The sequence below is a fragment of the Manis javanica genome, chromosome 11 (genome assembly GCF_040802235.1).
Source record: "Manis javanica isolate MJ-LG chromosome 11, MJ_LKY, whole genome shotgun sequence".
NCBI lineage: Eukaryota > Metazoa > Chordata > Mammalia > Pholidota > Manidae > Manis > Manis javanica.
Window position 1 is genome coordinate 22,789,238 of NC_133166.1, and position 19,923 is coordinate 22,809,160.

Consider the following 19,923-nt stretch of genomic DNA (forward strand, 5'->3'; position numbering starts at 1 on the left):
TAAAATATCACTTTCTTAGTCCTTCGCTATACTTACAGCTGGTTAGAATTTTTACATCTTTTTGTGGGAGTTAGCAAATACCATATTGAAATATAATTTTCTAGTCACATTTCTTATCTCCTGTGGAATTAGGACCCACCTGAGTATAGGTGGGTGGGTTTAATTCATCTTTGTATGCTTTCTACAATGTCCTATAGCAGTGCCTTGCACACAGTAGGTGCTTAATAAATGGTGGTGTGAGTGAAAGTAAGATGAGGGGTTCTTGATAACTGGTGAGTTTCTCTTACAGTCTTAGGTGAGGGTCATTGTTCAGTGGGTGGAAACTGTGGTTTTGTTTTCTGAAAGTCAGACATCTTTTCTTTTTGGCCATATAGGAGAGGTATAGCCTGTAGGCTCAGCCGACAGGTCCCAGCGCCTGTGTCTGTTAAGGGTTTACAGCCAGTGTATTATATATTAGGTCCCGTGCGTTGGCCCCTCAGCTCCTCCCCACAAATGCTCAGCGGAACAGGGGATTAGGTTCTGGCAGCACAGCTGGGGTTTTTGGCCGCCATTCCACAGTCGACAATAGCACGCAGCCACCCAGACAGGACAGCGCAGGCCTGCACTCCAGGGCCACAGTCTGCTGGGGCCTCTTGTTTGGGTGGCCGAGGGGGAGGAGCGGGCACAACGGCATCCTGGCCTTGCCACGCAGAAGGTACGGGCTGGAGAGATTCCCTCCGGGAATGGGTTTTGGGGGGTGGCCATGTCCCAGGGCAGGAAGTGCCCACGGAAGAAGGCAGGAGCTTTGTGTGTAAGCGGCATGTGTGTGCTTAAAGACGGCCCGCCCTGGAGCCTGCAGGAAGCTGCCTCTGTTTAAAAGGGCCTGTGTCTTGCTTGCTCTCCAAAGCGTCTGTTCCCGGGTCTTCCTCCCTGCCCTGCTTGCTGCCAGGCAGGAGCTGATCTAATCGTCAGGGCAGCCCGGGGCCTACCCTTCCGTTGCTGGCCAGAGAGATGGACAGGCTGTCACTGCTGTCTTAAGAGAGCGAAGGGGGAGTGTCCGGTGAAACCAGGTTTGTCAGGCAGGCTGCTGAGATGTTTTGGGTGTTTATGCCACAGTTTGCCTTGGCTCTTGCCACTGTTGCAGTTCCGGATTTTTGTCTGTCGGCTTGTGCCCCCTCATCCCCTTGCGTCCCCTTCTCTTGTTTGTGGGCCAAGCCCTGGCAGCCCCTCCTCTCCAGTGCACCCCTCCCTCCTTGCCCCTGGCTGCCACCCCTCCCCCCTTGCTGAGAGTTCCCTGCTACGCTGTAGCTCCCAGATCGCGGAAGCTTGCTGTGCCTTTAAAGAAAGCAGACTCCTGGCTGTGACGCACTTCTGGCTGTCAGCCAGGAAGATCGCTGCTGCCTGGCTGACTGAGAAGAAAACCAACAACTTTTCTTTTGTGTGGGGTTACTTTCTACTAGCCCCCCCCTTCCTCCTCTCCTTTCAAGATTTAAATGCTAATGGCGGATTAAAACCTGTAGATACGTTTGGCTTTAGGAGTCTGGTAAGGCCCCCTGCACTGAGACTTTTTCTCATTCTTTCTCTGGGTTTTTGTTCAAACATGGACGAGGGGGTGCGGTGGAGTCTCCCCCCTTCACCTCCCTTCCTGCGCCATCCTTAAAGGGGAGGGAGTGGAGAGGGAGAGCAAATAAACACTCAGAAACAGGCGCTGGGAGCAGAGCTTGCCAACATCCGGGAGTTGGCGCCTTTCAGTGCAAAGGGTTGCTTTCTTTCTCCCCGCGTGTAGATGTCTGCATGTTTTGTTCAGAGGGGGAAAGCGTGTGCGCCTGCACGTTGAGCAGTAGAGACAGCCCAGGAGAGCTTCTCCATTCCCGAATGAGGCCTGGGTGTGTACGCAGTGGTGGGGAGTGAAAAAGGTTCATTTTGTCAGCTGGTAGGGACCAGGGTGTGTGAATATAGCAATGGGGGCAGATGCTGGTGAACTGCTGGAGTTGGGCTTGGGTTTGTATGTGCAATATATGGCTGTAGGCCTCAGTCTAGTTCATGATTACAGCCCGTTTGCCCACATCCTTCTGATCTGAACCCTACAGAGCATGGGGGGAAGGGCAGATATCAGTAAGTTACTTTTGAAGAAATCTGAATTTCCCTTGCAAACCTTCCCTTATTCCTTACCAGGGCTCTGGACCAAATTCTAGGTTACACAGAGGGGTGGGCAGGGCAGGCCTGAGTCCAGAGCATATCCGTTTAGGGGATCCAGGTAATACATCCAGCAAGCTGGTTTCCCCTGACCTCAGGAGGGCAGAGAAACTCTTTGGACTTAGAGACAGCCTATTCAGGACTCCCCAGGAGTTGAAAAGGATTGTTTTTCCCATTTTGGTTTCTCTTGGAGCTGGTGGTCCTTGGGCCTTTTACCTCCTTCATGCCAGGGATGCACCAGCAAGATATTTCCTGTTCTGTTCTTTATTGAGAGTTAGCTTATGGTGACATAGCTTGGCCTTTGCCAGGCCCTTCTGGGGTAACCTACCAGGTGAAGCCTGGGTGTTTGTTTAACTGTGCCAACTGACCCATTCCTCCCAGAGTCAGAAGAGGAGGAACACTTTCAAGATCAGTGTTCGCTCTGTGGATGTGGGTGGGTGGGGGGGTCTCTAAGGTGGTGGGAGTATCTATTCTTATGGCTGCAGGCAGGCAAGCTGTCAGGGTAAGCAGTGGTAAGTCTTGCAGTTGAGCATGGGCACACAGATGAAACAACCATTTCCCTTATGAGCTCTGAGCCTGTGGGGCTTTAGAACTGTGGGATAGAGAGGGAGTGGGGCTTGGGGAAGAATCCTTTGAGGTGGGAGTTTGTGTGGGCATTGGACCCTGAATTCTGAGAGTGGGAACTAGCACCTAAGAGAATGAGGGTTCAGCTGAGGCAAGGGCATATGAGCTGAGTGATCAGTACAGTTTTGCAGCTCTCTGGGATCAAAGGTCACTTTCGTATTATCTTAAGGTAGGGCTGGTGTTCTGGCGTATATTCGGAGTTAAGAGGTGTGCTCAAAAGGAGCTGGCACCCAGGCTGAGGGGGTGGGGTAAGGAGAGAGTGCTGCCACAATTCCAGCCCTCTGGCCTTTGGCCTATCACTTGGTCAGCCCTTAAAATTGAAGCTTTTCCAGAACAGACCCCAGAGCTCAGCAACCTGACCCTCAGGTCCTGGTCTTTGCTTAGGAGCAGGTGGTTTGCATTAGCTTTAGCCCTGGTAGGAATCCTCTGTGAGGTTTTTAACTCTTTAAGACCCAGAGAGAGGTGCTGGCCAGGTGACCACATGTCTCTTGAATGTCACTTTCCTTGTGCATCTTCTTTTCTGGAAACAGAGGAGTTACGGTAGATATGGAAAATGGTCCTGACATGAGAAGGTATGTCGGCTTTGGAAATGTAAAGAAGATGCAAGGCCTTTAGTTTATAAGGCAGCTGCTTCTGGGTCTTGATTCCTTCTTGAGGACACCAAGGAAAAGAAAGGGGGCCTTATCAGTTCTGAAACCTGGTTTAGATTCTTGGGGTACTTCTTTTCAAAGAACCAGGTCAGTGGGAACTCCGAAGGTGAAGGTGCCTTCAGAGGGCCTGGATTCCTAGGTTCTGTTTGTTTGTTTGCTTGTTTGTTTGTTGGTAGGAGGTTGGTGGGGTAAATGGGGAGGGGGCAGCAATCAAGTTGGGGTGGATCTCAGCAGATCCTTCTATGAAATCGTTCCAGGCTGCCATCGCAGGGATCTGTTTTTCCATCACCATCACCCAGTCTTCTGGGTGGGGCCTGCGTCAGATTTCAGGGGGAGGGTGGGGAGGATGGTGCTCTGGCTGGAAGCCCTTGGGTTGCAAGCCAAGGCCTGCTTAAAGCTGTAGTCCCAGTGCTGAGAACTAGCTGGCTGTGCCACTGGCTTCAATCATTCATTACTCAGAGAAGAGTAAATGGTTAGCTGTCCTAAAGGCTCTCACTCCAGTGTCTTGTCTCTGAGAAAGCACCCCTTTGTGAGTTTTGAGCTGACAAGGTCATCCTGGAGTTCCTTGAGCTGAGGATTGGATTCATCCTGTTTCTGTGCCTGGAGAGCACAGAAGAAGGTATTGGCCTTCACACCAGTTTTTCTGAGCAATGGAACTAGTTTTAGGCTCCCCTTGGAGACATAAGTGTTGTATGTTTTGTCCCTGGGATGAAGGAAAGAGGTTGGTTAAACCTCAGTTCATTTTTAGCAGTGCAGCTGTGGATCTCTCAGGAGGGGCAAGATCTGCCTCTGGTTGCCAGTAAAATTTCTGACTGAAGTTTTGGGTCTCATCAAAATGTCAGTAAGTCTACAGGCAGCAGTGGGGATGAGGGTGAAGTGATCTGGGCCTCATTTCCCTTGTTCCTGAATAGCTCAGACTTTTTTTTTAAGAGGCCACAAGAGAGCATTTGGCCATTGCTGTCTCCACCACAACGGCCAAGCATGGTCCCTCTCACTTTAGACTGGCTAACCACCAGAAAAGCCTTTTTGCAGTTCAGTAGTTGAGGCTATCTACCTTCATTGCTGGCTGGTCTCAGGGAGCTAGGCAGTCAGTGCTCATGGATAGACCATGCTGAGTGAAAATCATCCAAGACTGAGAAACACAGGCCCCTTAGCTTCTCTGCCCTCCTGAGAGGCTCCTGAACTACTTCATTTGTTCTTGCCAAAGCCAGGTGAATTGGCTCATTTCCAAGATTGTGACTTTGGTATGACAGGTGCAATCATGTTGGGTTTTGCAGGATCGGAAGCACTTAATTGTACTTAGCATTTAGATATGTTTAGCATTTAATTATTTTCTTTTATTTGATGCTTTTCCTGTATGTTTAATTTTATTCCTCACCCTGTTGTAAGCCCCTCAAATGCAGGGACTGCGACATTGTCTCCCATTTCCAATGTAGCTTCTAGCACAGGACAAACATATGTAAGGACTTAGAAAATAACCATTTTGTTTGGTTGATGAGCAGAGTACACTTGCATAGAAAGGACTAAGAGATGATGCAGAATTAATTATCAGCTACTAGACAGTGAGCACCTATGGGCAAGAATGGTGTCTTTCTTATCTCCAACACTTTGTATACAGAAGGTGCTTAGCAAATGTTGGTTCCACAAAACCCGCACTTGGAGATGCCAATATTTTGGGAGATTTACAGGTGATGTGGCCACTCTTCCCATTCCTGTTTCTTTGTCTAGAGTAGTGACAGACTGAGCAACTATGACAGGAGGTAGGGTGGGATGATTGTTTCCATGAAGATTTGTGAGAATTGTGGGGGCTTTTAGGAGGTGTTGGGGAGTACTTAGTCACCAGGTTATGGTCTCTTCATTAGGTTGGCAGGCAATTGGCTGAATCACATTGGGAAGGGAAATTGGGGGTAGAGATACCAGGACAAGTGCCTAATCTGTCATTAAATGTTCCATGGAATCTCTGCCAGAACTGAATTTGGCTTCATCCAGTCTGTCATTGAACCATATCTTTGACATTTCTGTGAGAGAGATAAAAATCCAGAATTTGGAGAGATTTCCCCAAGGATTTGGTTATTTTTTAGTTAGGTAGTATCTGGGTACCTATAGAAAGAGCCAGAAGTTAACCTTTCTGCTTAAGAACAACGATCATTTTTCTTGTATACCTACCATCTGCCAGACACTGTGCTATTTGCTTTATCTTAAAGGGTCACATGGAATCAGCATTCTGACCCAGGTCTATCTGAAAAACCATGCTTATTCCATGTTTTAAGGGCACCATATCCCAAAGAGCAGGGTTAAAGGCCAGCTTTGAATGTTGTATTTTCTATAGAACAGAAAGACTGTTTGTAGAGCTTGTGAACATTGAACTAAATGCAGGATTCTTTACTGTCAGGCTCGAACATGATAAGTTTTGTAGTAATTTTGATGTGTACTCTGAGCATTCTAAAAATTCCCATGGTGCCTTGGTGGATTAAGTGCTGAGTGAAGAGTGCTTTATTTGAGTGTTCTGAGCCAGTAAATGAAACCGTATTCCCCCTCCCCTCCTCCATCATGGATTTCTGGTATAATTTACACCTCTTCTCTTGGGTTCCAGGTGCTCTGGGGTAACTGGCTGGTATCACCAAGATGACGCTCCATGCCACCCGGGCGGCTGCACTCCTCTCTTGGGTGAGTGGTCTTCCTTTCCTTTGTCTGCTAAACTTCTCCAGGAAGCTTGGCAGATCTGGGGGTAGAGTGGATGGAAGAGGAATTTTCCAGGAGCCAGGGCTATGTAAAGTCTTCTCATTTCCAGACCAAGAAAATACAGTTTTCCTAGGCCTTTCCCTGTTTTAATTTTTATTATTTCTGATGACATTTGCTGCTTGACATGACTCTACTTGTGTGGCTTTAGAAGAGGCTTCTCTGAGGTGTATATTCCCTTTTGGTAATGGGAAGGGAGGCTGCAGGACAGCGTGGAAGATCATCTTTATTTGCTCCCTGTGCATTTTTCTGATGAGAAGGTTGGTGCTGAACTTCAGTGACACACAGGGACTTTGGTCTTGAAAGGTCTTTAATCATGGGGCAAGGTTCTCCTAGTTCTCTTTACCGTGTTTCTGTCTGCTTCATTGTCCTCCTGTTGCTTGATTACTTCACCAAAATCCTTCTGCTAGTTTTTTCATATATATTCTGCCTGAGACAATGGCAAATGAAAAAATAATACTGACCATTGTGAACTTAAAGCTACGGAGAACCAGAAGAGGCCATGGAGTATAGTGGTTTCAAGCATGGGCCTTCGAGCCAGCCCAGCTTAGAATCACTACTGTGGCCTATGTGACCCAAGGCAAGTTTCTTAGTCTCTCATCACTTTATTTTTAAGATTGAAATAATAATAATAATACCATCTCATGGGGTTATTTTGAGGTTAATGAGATAATGTGTGTAAAAACATTTAGGGTGTATACACATGAGACAATTCGGCAAGTGTCTGAATAAATACTAATTCTTGACACTTAAAATATTGCCTGAGCATGCCTGTTGGTACAACGTATTTTAGTCCCTACCCTGACTACTGATCAATTAGGGGCAATTAAAGTGCCAGCTTTTAAAAAGATAATAGAATATGTGAAAGGAAATGAATTTTTAATTTCCAGGTAGGGTGGATTTAATAACACAGTGTCTTTAATTACTGTCAAACTGCTAGTCAGAAAATATGTGTTTAATTTCTATGAGAGATATAAAGGTCCAGAACTTGGAGAGGTTTCCCCAAGGACTTGGTTATTTTTCATTAGGTAGTGTTTGGGTACCTATAGAAAGAGCCAGAAATCAACCTTTCTGCTTAAGAACAACAGTCATTTCTTGTATACCTACCATCTGCCAGGCACTGTGCTATTTGCTTTGTCTTAAAGGGTCACAATCACCCAGAAAGGTATTTGTGGATCCCATTTTGCAGATGAGGAAACTTGAGACTAAAAGAAGTTATGCTACTTGTCCAAGGTCACAAGACCATGGTGACATGGAATCAGCATTCTGACCCAGGTCTGTCTGAAAAACCATGCAGTTTCAGAAGTAGATGCAGATTTTAGTGGTGTACTTTAAAATGGGTATTTTTATACTTATATTTTATATTTACATTTCAATGTTTATATCTGTATTTCAAACATTGTCTCTTCTTTCTCCTCTCCTCCCCAAGAAAAGGATGGTTGGGTTATGGGGGATCATGAGCTATGTCTCTAGTTCAGTGGATTAACTGAATTTTGGGGGATCTTTTAGTCACATTGTTTTAAGTTGATCAGCTTATCTATTTATTTAGGTCTTTGGCTTGTATCTCTGGTGACTGTTACCATTACAGAGGAACAGACAGCAGTCATTTTATTTAACAGCACATCTCTCTTTTCAATTTAAAACAAAATATAGGCAACTGAAGTGGATTTTATGACACTATAGAAACATGAAATGATGCTTGTGAGAAGATTGGCATAGACCACATACCACACACACAGAATAACTACAGCTATTTAAAAAAAAACTAATGACCTAGGGAAAAAAGACTAAAAAGAAATACATCAAAATGCTAAAAAAGTTAATGTGTTAAAATACTAGAATTAGTGGGGCTTTTTATTTTCCAAATTTTTGGTAATTTATAATGTTAAAAAATTTTATTTCACTTATAATGTAGCTTATACTGAATAAATCATCATCGGGAATAATAGGAAACTTTAAGATTCAACAACCTTAAGCAACGCCAAAGCTGTACAGGCAACTCTTGGGTTCTGCAGTAAGCTAGGCCCTCACCTCATGTTTTATATCCTGAAAGAGCCTCTCACTTTCTGAACTTTCAAATGATTTCTCATTTGAGAGCAAAATAATGCACAGAAAGAAAATATATTTCTGTATCTATAAAAGAAACAATTTTGCTGGATTAATACTTAATTGGTATGAGATGAATCCAGATTCCTTAAGTGACATTAAATCAGCTAACTGGTATGATTTTTCAGTCTTGCGAGTAAACAAGCATTCATAGCCCTTGAATTTTCTCTAGATTGCAGTTATTAAAAGAAGATGGTTTTTAGGTGCTTAAGCCTTGGCAGTCTCTTCATTTTTGGCAGGTATAAAGGGACCTTGGCCTGAAATGTTCAGGATCTTCCTAGGAAATTTACACTGGCCTTTTCATGACTTATCAGATTAAGCTTTTGCCCCAAAAGATGGTATAAGTATATTGTCTTTAAGACTTCAATGAGAGGTCATATTTTATATTCCATACTTTTCTTTAACTTGTCAACTTGTTTTGATTTTGATCCATCTAGAAGTTGTTTTTGACATAAAAGTTTTTAACCAAAATAAATTCTATCATTTCTATAGCTGAATCAGTGATTTTTTTTAATCTTCAGTGGAGTCAGCTAATTTAACTGCTAAGAAGTAGAAGTCTTGCTGAATTTACTTATTTTAATTTTATTAACCATAATGGTGCATTTAGTACTTTTATTTTGTAATGTATTCTTGCCTCCATAATCCTATTTGAACCCACACTGGGCCTCTAAGGTAGGTGAGGTAGGGATTCTATCCACTTGGCAAGCAAGAGCAGGCACAGAGAAAAGTAAAACTGGCAACAAAGGTTCCTGGCAAGACAGTGGGAGGAGCTGGACCTAAAGTCCTCATCTGGAGGCTCCTCGGCCCATTGCCTTTTAAAGAGCATATTTATAAACAAAAGAATCTACTCATTTGCACATAACCACTATCTTGAAGTCCTTAAAAATACTTTAAGTAGGTGAAGTTGCCCCTCTCCCTCAGTCTTGCCTATGCGATTGACTGACTTAGCAAATGCTTCTTTCTGATGGATGGAAGTACAAAGGTAAACTTTAGCCCTGGGCTTCTGAACTTGGTGCCTATGGAATTCATGAGGCTTTCCTATAGAAGCTGAGTGTGTTTGTAGTACCGGTTTCTTGTATATCCTTCCAGAGCCGTTTTATGCCTAGTATATAAAATACATCTTCAGTGCTGGAACATCCTAGAAAAATTTAAGCTCTAGTTTAGTTGAAGCTAGAGAAAGGCCTTTGAAGGCAGCCTTCAGGTGGCTGTTACTAGGTGAGTAAGTGCAGCAGCATTCCTTTGCTGAAATTTGAAATACAGTCACGTGTTCTTCATGCCCATGGCCTACAAGTGTAGGCTCTCAAAATGAGCAGAGAATTGCGAACATCTGCAGAAAGGAGTGGCCCACCATGCTTGTGGCACTACAGTAGCTTCATCAGGTTCTTCCTTTGTCTCTCAGGTGAACAGCCTGCATGTGGCTGACCCTGTGGAAGCCGTGCTGCAGCTCCAGGACTGTAGCGTCTTCATCAAGATCATCGACAGCATGTGAGTATGCACCACACCCCTGCCCAGCCTATCAAGTAAAGCTACATTCACTCCTCCTCCTTGCTTGACCAGAAATCTCAGGCAGTGTTGGGATGTCATAATAAAGCCAGTGGGGGACCCAGAGGCAAAAATTCATTGACCCCATCCTCCAGTCACCATGTCTTTCTGCAGAAGAGGTTTCACTCTTGTCCCATCCTAAAGCGTTCAGACTCTTGTGAGGAAGAGCCTCCAAGGCTCCATGCTCTCACAGGGTTCCAAGAGCCTGCTTTGGGCCTCCCTGTCCTCATCTCAGTGGGAGTCCTCCACAACCCTCTTCTCGTGACTCATCCTTATCTCACTAGTCCTTTTTGCAACCTGTAGAACCAGGAAGAAGAGGGAAGCTCTTAACACTTGAGGGATATAAGGATCACACAGAAATTTCATCTCTAACCTGTTGACACAGCACAGATATGCCCCTTTTCTAAGCCATTATAGCATTTCTGGGGTTTTCACCTTCTTCATTAGTTTGCTTTGTGAAGTTCATTAGCATTTGATGAGTTCTTTGTTGTTCATGTAGCCAGGATTCCAGTTCAGGCCTCTTCTTTTATATGTGACTTCTTGAAGTCACAGTTATCTGAGAAATCAGCAGAGTAGGGCTTCCTCCTAATAGTTTACCTCTCTGGAACCAAGCATAGGTGGGTCAAGCTATAACCAACAGCTGTTTTCTTAAGCTCATGTAGTTCATCCTTTTTCCTGTATCACCAGCTTTCAGTAATTATAGAGGGCAACACTGACCTTCTCTCATTTCTTTGTGCTATAGGCAAAAATAAAGGCCAGCCATTGTAAAGAAATTGAGGGACAGTGGAGAGGACTCTCCCTCCCTTCCCAAAGGAAAACACAGTAGACTGTGAGCCCCCAGGCCAAGGATAGACTGAAGTGTTGAGGGTATTTATGTTCCACACATGGCAGGTAGGAACTGGTGTCAGGAATTCAGCATTTCTGTGAAGCAATTTGGCCACCCATCCATAAGCAACAGCTCATTGACAGGGGAAGAAGGAAGGTAGAACTGATCTTGTCAAAGCCAGGGACTGGGTCTTATTCCTCTTGGGGTCTCCACACCTAGCTTAGGAAAATATTTTGTTTTGATTTTAATTTATGTTTGTTGAGTAAGTAAATAACTGAGTAAATGAAGATGTAGTTGATACTCTGCATCAGCAGTCTAGTGGCACTGAGTAACCCAGGACAGATGGGTTCACTCGAGGTTGTTTTTGAAAGATTAAAACAAAAACAAAAACAAAAACAAAAAACCAATCACTCCATGTATCTTAGTAGGATGTCTTACAGGATTTCTTTAAAGTTCCTGGGGCTCTAACCAATACCTGCATTAGTGCCTCTGAAAGAAGTCACTATTCTTATTTTAGCACAGACATTATCATTTTCTCTCCCACTTACCCAGGTAGGACCTTTCAACCTCATATCCTCCCTCTCCATGGCACTGTTTTTTAATCAGTTACCATCCTCTTGGTTTGTCCTTCAGAAGACTTCTTACTTCCCTTTCTCTGCCTCATGCTGGATACCCAGCCTTCATCACTTCGCTCTTCTCTAAACTGCCCTCATTCCAGGGCATTCCTCTACTTGTGCTATGAGGAGCCTTTCTCCAATCCTGCTTTCAGAGTGATGCTCCACAGCTGATGGACGTCAGTGACTTCACTGCTAGGAGGCTGAAATCTGAAATCTTAAGCATTGGTATTCAAGAGCTTCCATCAGGGGTTTGTCTCTTCCCAACAATCATGTTTCCTACTCATCTCTAACTCCATATGCATCTCCACTTTTTTTTGTAATCCTGTAGAATTTACTAACTTTTGGATTTTGTTATTGCATCATGTGTGCTTATTAGCTTGTTCTTCTCTTCCCCTTGTTGCCTATAAACTGGTAATTAGTTCTAAGTTTGCTTAGCCTTTTTCCCCCCCAAGGATACTTCATAGGTGGAGTTGTGTACCACCTATAAATCAGCATTTTGCAAACCTTAATGAAGTGATAGATGTAGGCAGGAAACATCAGTGGTTGGTAAAACCATGACACTGGTTATACCTAACCTAATATTTGATTGTAACATCACTAAGAGAGAGGCAGCCAGATGTAATGTGCCTGGTAGGTGAAACATGCTTTTTTTTGCCTTAAGAATAGATTGCAGAGCTTTTGCTTTTGAGGAGATAGGTACAATTCATGTATCTGGGGGTGACGATGTGTACCCTTGGGTTTGCCACTGTTGGTTTATAACCTGGTAGGAACTTTTTCATAGGAAGGGTCAAAAATTCAATCTGCCCATTTTCCAAATTGCCTTCTAAGGTGCTGCCTGAACTTTAGACTCAGAGGTGGGGCAGGGGCACAGAGAGAGGTTAACCCTGAGGTCCATCTCAGATCCTGGACAATGCAGAGCAACATCCTTTGGGAAAATAGCTGTTCTCAGTGAATATGTTCTGGCCGTTTTTATTTCTGATGCGGTTCCTGTGGCTAACTGAGATCAGATGCCTAATTAGTTCTCAGGAAAGCAGTGGAGGATGGCGGGCTGGTGGCAGATAGCAGCTGTCAGAGTTGAACAGTGACTTGTTTCTTGGCCCCTTGGCCTTCTCTGAAAAAGTCAGTGGGGTAAGGTTTCCCTTTCTGTTCTTCTGGGTGTGAATAGCCTGAAGCAGAAAGCTGCCCCATCTCTTCAGTATCTGTGAGGCTTGAATAGTACAGTTTAGTGGAGGTATGTGCCAGAAGCCTAAAGCGCTGGCATTTGTCCTACTGACATTGACCTCTGCTCTTCCTGGTAAGCATCATCTCTCATCTGGCAGTTGGCCCATACTGACTGATGTATGCCATAGCACTCGCTTTCAGCTCGCACAGTTGGAGTGGTCAGTTGTAAAGGATTGTATCCGTGAGTGAAGGAATTCCTGAGAAGGAAGGGGTTGTGACTAGCAGAGGTTCTGAATGGCTTCCTGCCAGAGATAAGACTTGAATGCAGTCTTAGAAGATGGGCTGGACTGCTTCAGGACCAGCATTTTCCAAAGCGTGTTCCATGCAGCTTTATTTATGCTAGGGGCTTAGTGGGAAAAAACAGGTTTTGTGGTTTAGGAAGTAATAATGCATATTATAGCCTTCTCTTCATAAAACGTTCAGTTTGGTTTAACCAGCATTTAACCCAAGAACCCTCTTTATATTTATCTAATGGGATATACTTAGGTGAATTACTGCTCTGTGCTGAGGTAAGGAGTCACAAAGTTTCCAGATTGGGGGTAGGTAGGGAAGATGGCTCTTTTGGGAGTCCGTGGGATTAGCATCTCCTGAAGACTCTTTAGGAGTCCCTAAGCACAGATCAACTGCCCAGAATGGTGCACGTGGCAGGGTTCACGTGGGAGAAGCCTTTGTAGCCACATGGGAGATGGAAGGGGCACACTTGTGCCCTTGGCTTGGATGCTGCTGTACGTTGCAAGAGGATGTCTGGCACTGCAAGGTTCTCTGGCTCTGGGGGCTGCCCAGCCCTCCAGAAAATTGGCTGAAACCTGGAGATCCAGGCTCAGAGGAGTAGGAGGTCCTTTAATCAGTATCTCTAACTGTAGTAGCCTAGATAGAGAAGTCAGCGGAACTTGAGGTGAAGATTTTTCACCTCTGAAAATGAAACTGCAGTTAGGCTGAGCGGCCGGGGCCAGGGGTCTGGGCTGTGTGAGAGCTCCCCCTGCTGCCTCCCTCCTCTCATCGCTCCCTGTACTCACCATGTCCTTCCAGTTAAACATGCATATGGCCACTGCCACAGATCTAGAGTGACTGTCCCTCAGCCTCTGAGGTTTAGGCACCCCAGCTTCAGCCTAACATAATGAACTTTGCCTTCAGAGCCTTGTTCCTTACAGAGCTACATTTTCCAGGCTTCCTGACCTTTTATAATTGAGTTGTTCCAGACTATTTAACCTAGCTTCCCATTATTCTGTGCTGCTGCCATCTCCTCTTGGTCCCCTTGTCATAGAACTTTCTTATATTCCAAATAGGATGGCAGAGTACCATCTTTTCCAGAAGGACTTCGTGCCTGAGGTCCCTGCTTACCCACCACATAGTTCCTTATGACTAAATGGTGTCTTGGTATCCTCTTCTGTCTCCAGCATTTGGTCTGGTTCTCTCTCAGACTGGCTGGACCAACCTGAAGGAATGGAAACAGTAGTATGTGATGCAGTAGCAAGTAGGGAAGGGTTGCTAAGTATTCTGGTCCTAATACTTGCTCTTTTTCTAGCCACAGCACTGATGAAGGGCAGCAAATCCTGCAGCAGCCGGTGCCAGAGAGATTGGACTTTGTGTGCAACTTTCTGCAGAGTAAGCACTTTTCTTACCTAGCTGAGAATGAGCTGCTTCCTCAGCTCCTGGGACATGGGAGTCTGGAGGAATCAGTTCACAGGTGTGTGGAGGAGCAAAGGCTCACCTGCCAGTTCTGTATCACAGAAGTGAATACAGCTGGGACAGTTTCCCTGGGCCTGGTGATGCATACACCAGTTAGGGAAGAAGAGTGTCCCTTCAGTCCTAGAGCCCATCTTCAAGATCCAGGTGGAGCCAGAGGGTAGTTTTGGGGACTCAACACTGAGGGCTACTGCTTCCCTCACTGCAAAGAGATGGAAGAGAGAGAAGGATCCATGGTTCCCTCTTTCCTTTGCAAGAAAACCATTTTCCCTAGATAACTTTGAATTAATTGCTTAGTCAGTAGATGTAGGGGCAGAGGCAGATTTAGGTTGACATCTTTGGCCCTTCTACTCACAGCTTGTGTAGGGCATAGTTTCCCTGTCTATAAAAAGGAAATAATAATAATTACTCCAAAGGTTGGTGGGTAGATTAAATGAGAACATAGGCAAAGCACAGTGCTTGTCAGTTCCCCTCCCTCATACAGTCACAGACAGAGTCCTCATCTTTGACACAGGATCTATCTGCCATTTCTCCACCTGAGAGACTTATAGGAAAGGTGATAATAGATTTAGATAAAGCAAGCATAGAACGAGGTGTCCCCAGTCCTAGCTGTAGGTCCTGTATGACCTTAGTTGGAACCCTAGGCTCCTTCTCTGTGGTGCTGAGTGGGAGTTGGTGTGTGGGTAGGTGATTGCAATGTCATGCCCCAGAGCTGCTATGAATTCCTAACCTGCTTTCTTTTGAACAATCCTTGTAGTCCTTGGACTGACCCAGGACAGAACTAACTTCAGATGGAAATATGTATGTTGGGGAGATGGGACACAAGAGTAAGGAGTCCTCCATCTCCTAACTCTACCTGAGACAGCGATTCTGCTCCTCTGAATCAGAGGTATTCTGATGATCTCAGGGATGGTCCCCGGAAGTTCACCATTTTCTACATTGTCATTACAGAAAACCAAAAACACCCCTCTTCTCCAGAATGCCTGGTGTCAGTACAGAAGGTGATAGAGGGGTCAGAGCTGGAATTGGCCAAGGTACCTATGAATACCAGATTGGTGAGGGGCCAGGGAGGGTGGCCCTGGAGGGACCTGCAGGGCCTTCTCTTAACCCAGGAGAAGTGGAAGGCTGCTTTATTTTTGGGGTTCATGGAGGTTAAAGGTAGGTCCAAGGCAGAGGCTAATTCAGCCCAAGGATTCTAGGAGTCCATGCTGTGTGACAGAAAAGTATAACAGTACTATGGGCCTTGATGGAGACCTGGAAGGAGTCAGGCCTCACCTAGCTTCTATCATACTTTTCTTTCTAGCTCAGGCTATTTAATTCCCTTTTCTATTTCCGAGTGCTGGCCTATAGAGGGTAACCTCATACCCGGGTACCATTGAGTCCAGAAATTGAGGTGTGCAGGAATCCTGACACCCAGCTTTTTGCACTTTGGGCATTGAGTCCTCAAACAAGTGTTGCCTGGTGCAGTTAAGGCCAGGCACCTAGGTGCTTTGGAAGAGTCTACAAAGTAGCCCAGAAGAGCACAGAATGGGGAGCACTGATGAGAGACAGCCCTGCTCAGCGACTGCCTCCTGTTTGGCTTCTAGATGACCATGCTGCTCTTGTACCACTCCACCATGAGCTCCAAAAGTCCCCGAGACTGGGAACAGTTTGAATATAAGATTCAGGTAAACCCTTGTGCCTCCATCCCACCTTGCAGGCATAGCCTGCGCTTCACCTCACCCCACTGTTTTTTCTTTAAGCAGTATATATTGTGCTTTTTAAAAATTATGTCATGGTAATTACAGCCATTTATTATAGAAGGTCTGGAACTATTGAAAAAAATAAACAGAAGACAATAATAATTGCTAATAATCTCATTCCAAGAGATGACTGCTAACTCTTAAAGGGTATGCTTCTAAGTCCTTTTTCATTTGTATATGTTTATACTGTTTGAGTAATACATAAAAATTGTTCTCTTGATATATGTGTTCCTCTGTGTGTGTATTTTTTACACAAACTGTCACTCCATTTACATTCTTTCCTCTAGTAGGAAGGATAAGTGAGAATGTCTGTCCACCATGAGTCTAGCTCAGAGTGGTTACCTCCTCTCACCTTCTCTACATGGTCCCTAAATGAAGAGAAACTGGTGCATCTGCTTCATTATAGAGAGACTTGACCTGGTTTCCAGGACTACCTGCCATGTGGGTCCTGATGTTGGCCTTGCTTCCTGCATGAGCAGCTATCCTTTATTTCCCAGGCAGAAGTGGCTGGGATGCCACAGTGGGTAATGTAGTTAACTCGGGGGCAGTGTCCAGAGAGCTGTGCTTAATCATCCTATTTCATATGCACTTAGCTCATGGCTCCTCTGTGGGGTTGGGGTTGTAGTGGTATGGGGGGATGGTTCCTTCCTTCAAATTTTTCTCTGCTCCACTCTGGTCACAGATCTGGTAGAAACAGAAGTTCTAAAGGAATAAGGAACTATAGCAGAGTTGTCTAGGAAAATCATATCAGCTCTGTAACTCTGGAATGAGAAAATGAAGGGAAGCTTTTTTCTGAGCTGGAGGATAAGCTTCAATGAGCCCTGGAGGTAATCTTACAACAGTGCAGTTCACCTGGAAGCAGCTCTAGTAGTTCCACATAACAGCTTTCTGCCTACACTGCTTTCCTGCCTGTTCTGTTCTTTGTGGTCAGGAGTGAGGTCAGTCAGGAACCGTGTCTGAGCCCAGGTGCATCATTAGGGGAGGCGAGGGGGTGGGAGCAAGTGGGATGAACTCATCTCTAGTGGAATATTCTCAGCTGAACTTGGAGCTTCAGGTTCTGAGAGGAAGACTGAGCTCCAGCAGGCTCCTGGGGCTGGCACTGCCAGGGTTTCACCCTCTATGCCTTTAGGCCTCCCTAACACCTGAGTGATGCTACTTTTCTCTCTGCTCCAGGCTGAGTTAGCTGTCATTCTCAAATTTGTGCTGGACCATGAGGATGGGCTAAACCTGAATGAAGACCTAGAGAACTTCCTGCAGAAAGGTAAGCAGGGTCCACTCCTGAGGATCTGCTGCTACTGGGCTGGGGAGAGCTAGGATCCTGAGTTGTCGAGGACAGCAGTGGGGGTTTGCTTCTGGCCCCATCGCAAGGCGGAGTTGGTTGTCAGGAAGAGTGTGTGATAGAGCATCTGACTTGTGGGCCATGTTGCTGTCCTCCCAGTTCCTAGGGAGCGGCTCCGTGGTGCCTGGCAGCAGCCAAGCAGGACATTTTAAGTGGTCATGTCTACTGTTTGGTTGTTCTCCATCACTCCATATGGGCACCTTTTTTGCTTTTTATTTTTTAAACAATCACTATTCTAGGTTTAGAAGCTGGGAGTACACAGTCTAAAAAAATGTTCTTTCCCACATGAAGCTCATGTTCTAGGTGGGAAGATACACAAGCCAGCAAGAATGATAAGGAATAAGTACTAGAACAGAGAGGTACCGAATTTGCCAGTTGTCTTGCTGAAAGTACGTTAGAGTGATGGCTCTGGTTGTCTTCTGATGAAGAAAGAAGATGCCATCTAAGGATGATAGGATCTAGACATGGGTCAGGCAAGTTCTCTTCCAGCCACTGACTTTGATATTTCTCATATTTACGTTCCTCATGAGCCCTCCAGATAGAGACATAGGAAATGTGAGTCTAGAATGCAGGTGAGGGCTCTGGGCCAGAATATGGGTTTGCAGGTCAGTGTGTGGATGATCTTGAAGCCAGGAGCACTGTAGGCAGAGCAAGGAGGCCCCAGAATTCTAGGGGCTTAGAGGGTGGGTGGAGGAGGGAGGAGCAGATATGGAAACTAAGAGAAGGTGTTCAGAGGTAGGAGAGCCATGTGAAGGTGGTCATGGCAACTACGGAAAGGGGAGGTTTTGAGAAAGAGGTCAGTGACTCTGTCCTGAGAGGTTGTTGGGACTGAGAGAAGATCCTGCTCAGAAGGTTCCCAAGCTGCCTCTGCAGTGTTGGCTTGAGAGCAAAGCATGGGTACTTGGCCCAGTGACTGAGCATGGAGAACCCTCACTCCACTGTGCTCTCCTTGAACGCTGATGATATGTGCAAATGGAACCCATTGCTTGATTTGGCTTAGGGACACCGACCCTGGATAATCCAGACACCAGGTTTCAGGTTCTGCTGAGCGGCATTCCTCTGGAGCTTACCTATAAGTGTCTGTGGATTCACTCCCACTAAAGCAAGATGCAAATCTGTTGACCTTTACTGACTTCTATGTGGTTTGTTTGTCTGCTTCTCCCCCACAGCTCCTGTCCCTTCCACCTGTTTCAGCACCATCTCTGAAGAGCCCTCCCCACCCAGCCACCAGGCAAAGAGGGAGGTTCGCTTCTTAGAACTGCAGAAGGTTGCCTCTTGCAGTGGGAACAAGTAGGTGCTAGGCCTCTTCTCCTGGGATGGGGCCAGAACATCCAGGGGGCCTCAAATCCTTGCATTCCACAGGCTAAGCTGTTGACCAGCCTTTTACCTCTTCAGAGAGTACTTGAAGTATTCTGTAGATCTGGGGTGTCCTCACCTGCCCCACAACTAACTGGGGGAATTGGCTGGAGTCTGTCTTTGGCAGAAGGCCTCCCTCAAAGGCTGTTCCCTGTTTATTGAATTCCTCTCTTCCTTGGAGACTATGTTAAAGTCTTTCAGTGCAGCTCTTCAGAGGCAAGGAGAGTGTATCCTTTTTTTCTTTCTTTTTTGACAAATTAAGGCTTGAGAGGGAGAAGAAAAGTTCTATCAAGGTTATGTCATGAGGGATGAGGTCAGCACTGCAGTCAGAACCATGTGTCTGACCTCTCAGCCGGTGCTCCCATCACAGAGCCCTGTCATGCTGTTCGCTTCAGCCCCGCGTCTTGGCTCTGACATGGCACGTGGGCCGTCTCCTTCCTCAGCTTCCTCTCAGGTTCTCCACCCTCCCCCATGGGTGACATCCTGCAGACTCCACAATTCCAGATGAGACGGCTAAAGAAGCAGCTTGCAGATGAGAGAAACAATAGAGATGAACTGGAGCTGGAGTTGGCTGAGAACCGCAAGCTCCTCACAGAGAAGGGTAGGTACCTGGCCCACTGGCATGTGAACCGGCAGCACTTGGGATTTTCATCCAGGGCAGCACTGGGTTTGTCTGAGCAGTGGCCCCTCCGCCTCTCATGCTGTGGCCCTGTCAGGCCAACTTCCTGCAAGCTGGTTCTGTCCTTGCTGCCATCCTCCCTTCCCTTGGCCTGGATGTCTCCTCCTCTCTCCTCTTGGTTCTGTGCTGACTCTCCTCTCTTCTTGCCCCTCGTCTGGGGCAGATGCACAGATAGCCATGATGCAGCAGCGCATTGATCGGCTGGCTCTGCTGAACGAGAAGCAGGCAGCCAGCCCGCTGGAGCCTAGGGAGCTTGAGGAGCTCCGGGGCAAGAATGAGAGGTATAGTCTCCCTGCCTTCCCAGCTCCTGTCCCACACTCATGGGTTAGGGGGATACACTCTTTTCTCACTGCTCCCCTCCCTCTCAGCCTCACCCTGAGGCTTCATGAAACTCTGAAGCAGTGCCAGGACCTGAAGACTGAGAAGAGCCAGATGGATCGCAAAATTAACCAGCTTTCTGAGGAGAATGGGGACCTTTCCTTTAAGGTGAGTGTTTGGTGGTGTGTGTGTGGGTGAGTGGGGATGGCGCTCTGGTCCCGCTAGGTACCCCTTGCAGCTGAGTTGGTCTGGATGATTCCCCAAGATAGGGTTATACAAGAATGTCCCAGTCTGTCATGAGAC

General features: G+C 46.1%; 1 protein-coding gene across 10 annotated transcripts in view; it reads left to right on the forward strand.

Moving 5' to 3' along the window:
* The window catches only part of NUMA1 (nuclear mitotic apparatus protein 1), a 64,464-nt gene that overhangs the window by 30,468 nt on the left and 14,073 nt on the right, over positions 1-19,923 (forward strand). For 4 of the 10 annotated variants that reach the window (XM_017673035.3, XM_017673041.3, XM_017673043.3 and 1 more), the window contains exons 1-11: positions 1,342-1,522; positions 6,043-6,116; positions 9,694-9,779; positions 14,026-14,105; positions 15,138-15,220; positions 15,773-15,853; positions 17,102-17,189; positions 18,437-18,557; positions 19,067-19,224; positions 19,466-19,583; positions 19,671-19,788. In XM_017673035.3, the coding sequence (XP_017528524.3) occupies positions 6,075-6,116; positions 9,694-9,779; positions 14,026-14,105; positions 15,138-15,220; positions 15,773-15,853; positions 17,102-17,189; positions 18,437-18,557; positions 19,067-19,224; positions 19,466-19,583; positions 19,671-19,788 (975 nt within the window). In that variant the 5' untranslated portion in view covers positions 1,342-1,522; positions 6,043-6,074. Of the gene's footprint in view, positions 1-550; positions 695-830; positions 1,050-1,341; positions 1,523-1,730; positions 1,866-6,042; positions 6,117-9,693; positions 9,780-14,025; positions 14,106-15,137; positions 15,221-15,772; positions 15,854-16,087; positions 16,756-17,101; positions 17,190-18,436; positions 18,558-19,066; positions 19,225-19,465; positions 19,584-19,670; positions 19,789-19,923 lie in introns of those variants that run through there. The other 6 variants (XM_017673036.3, XM_037026289.2, XM_017673038.3 and 3 more) reach the window with 5 other exon arrangements.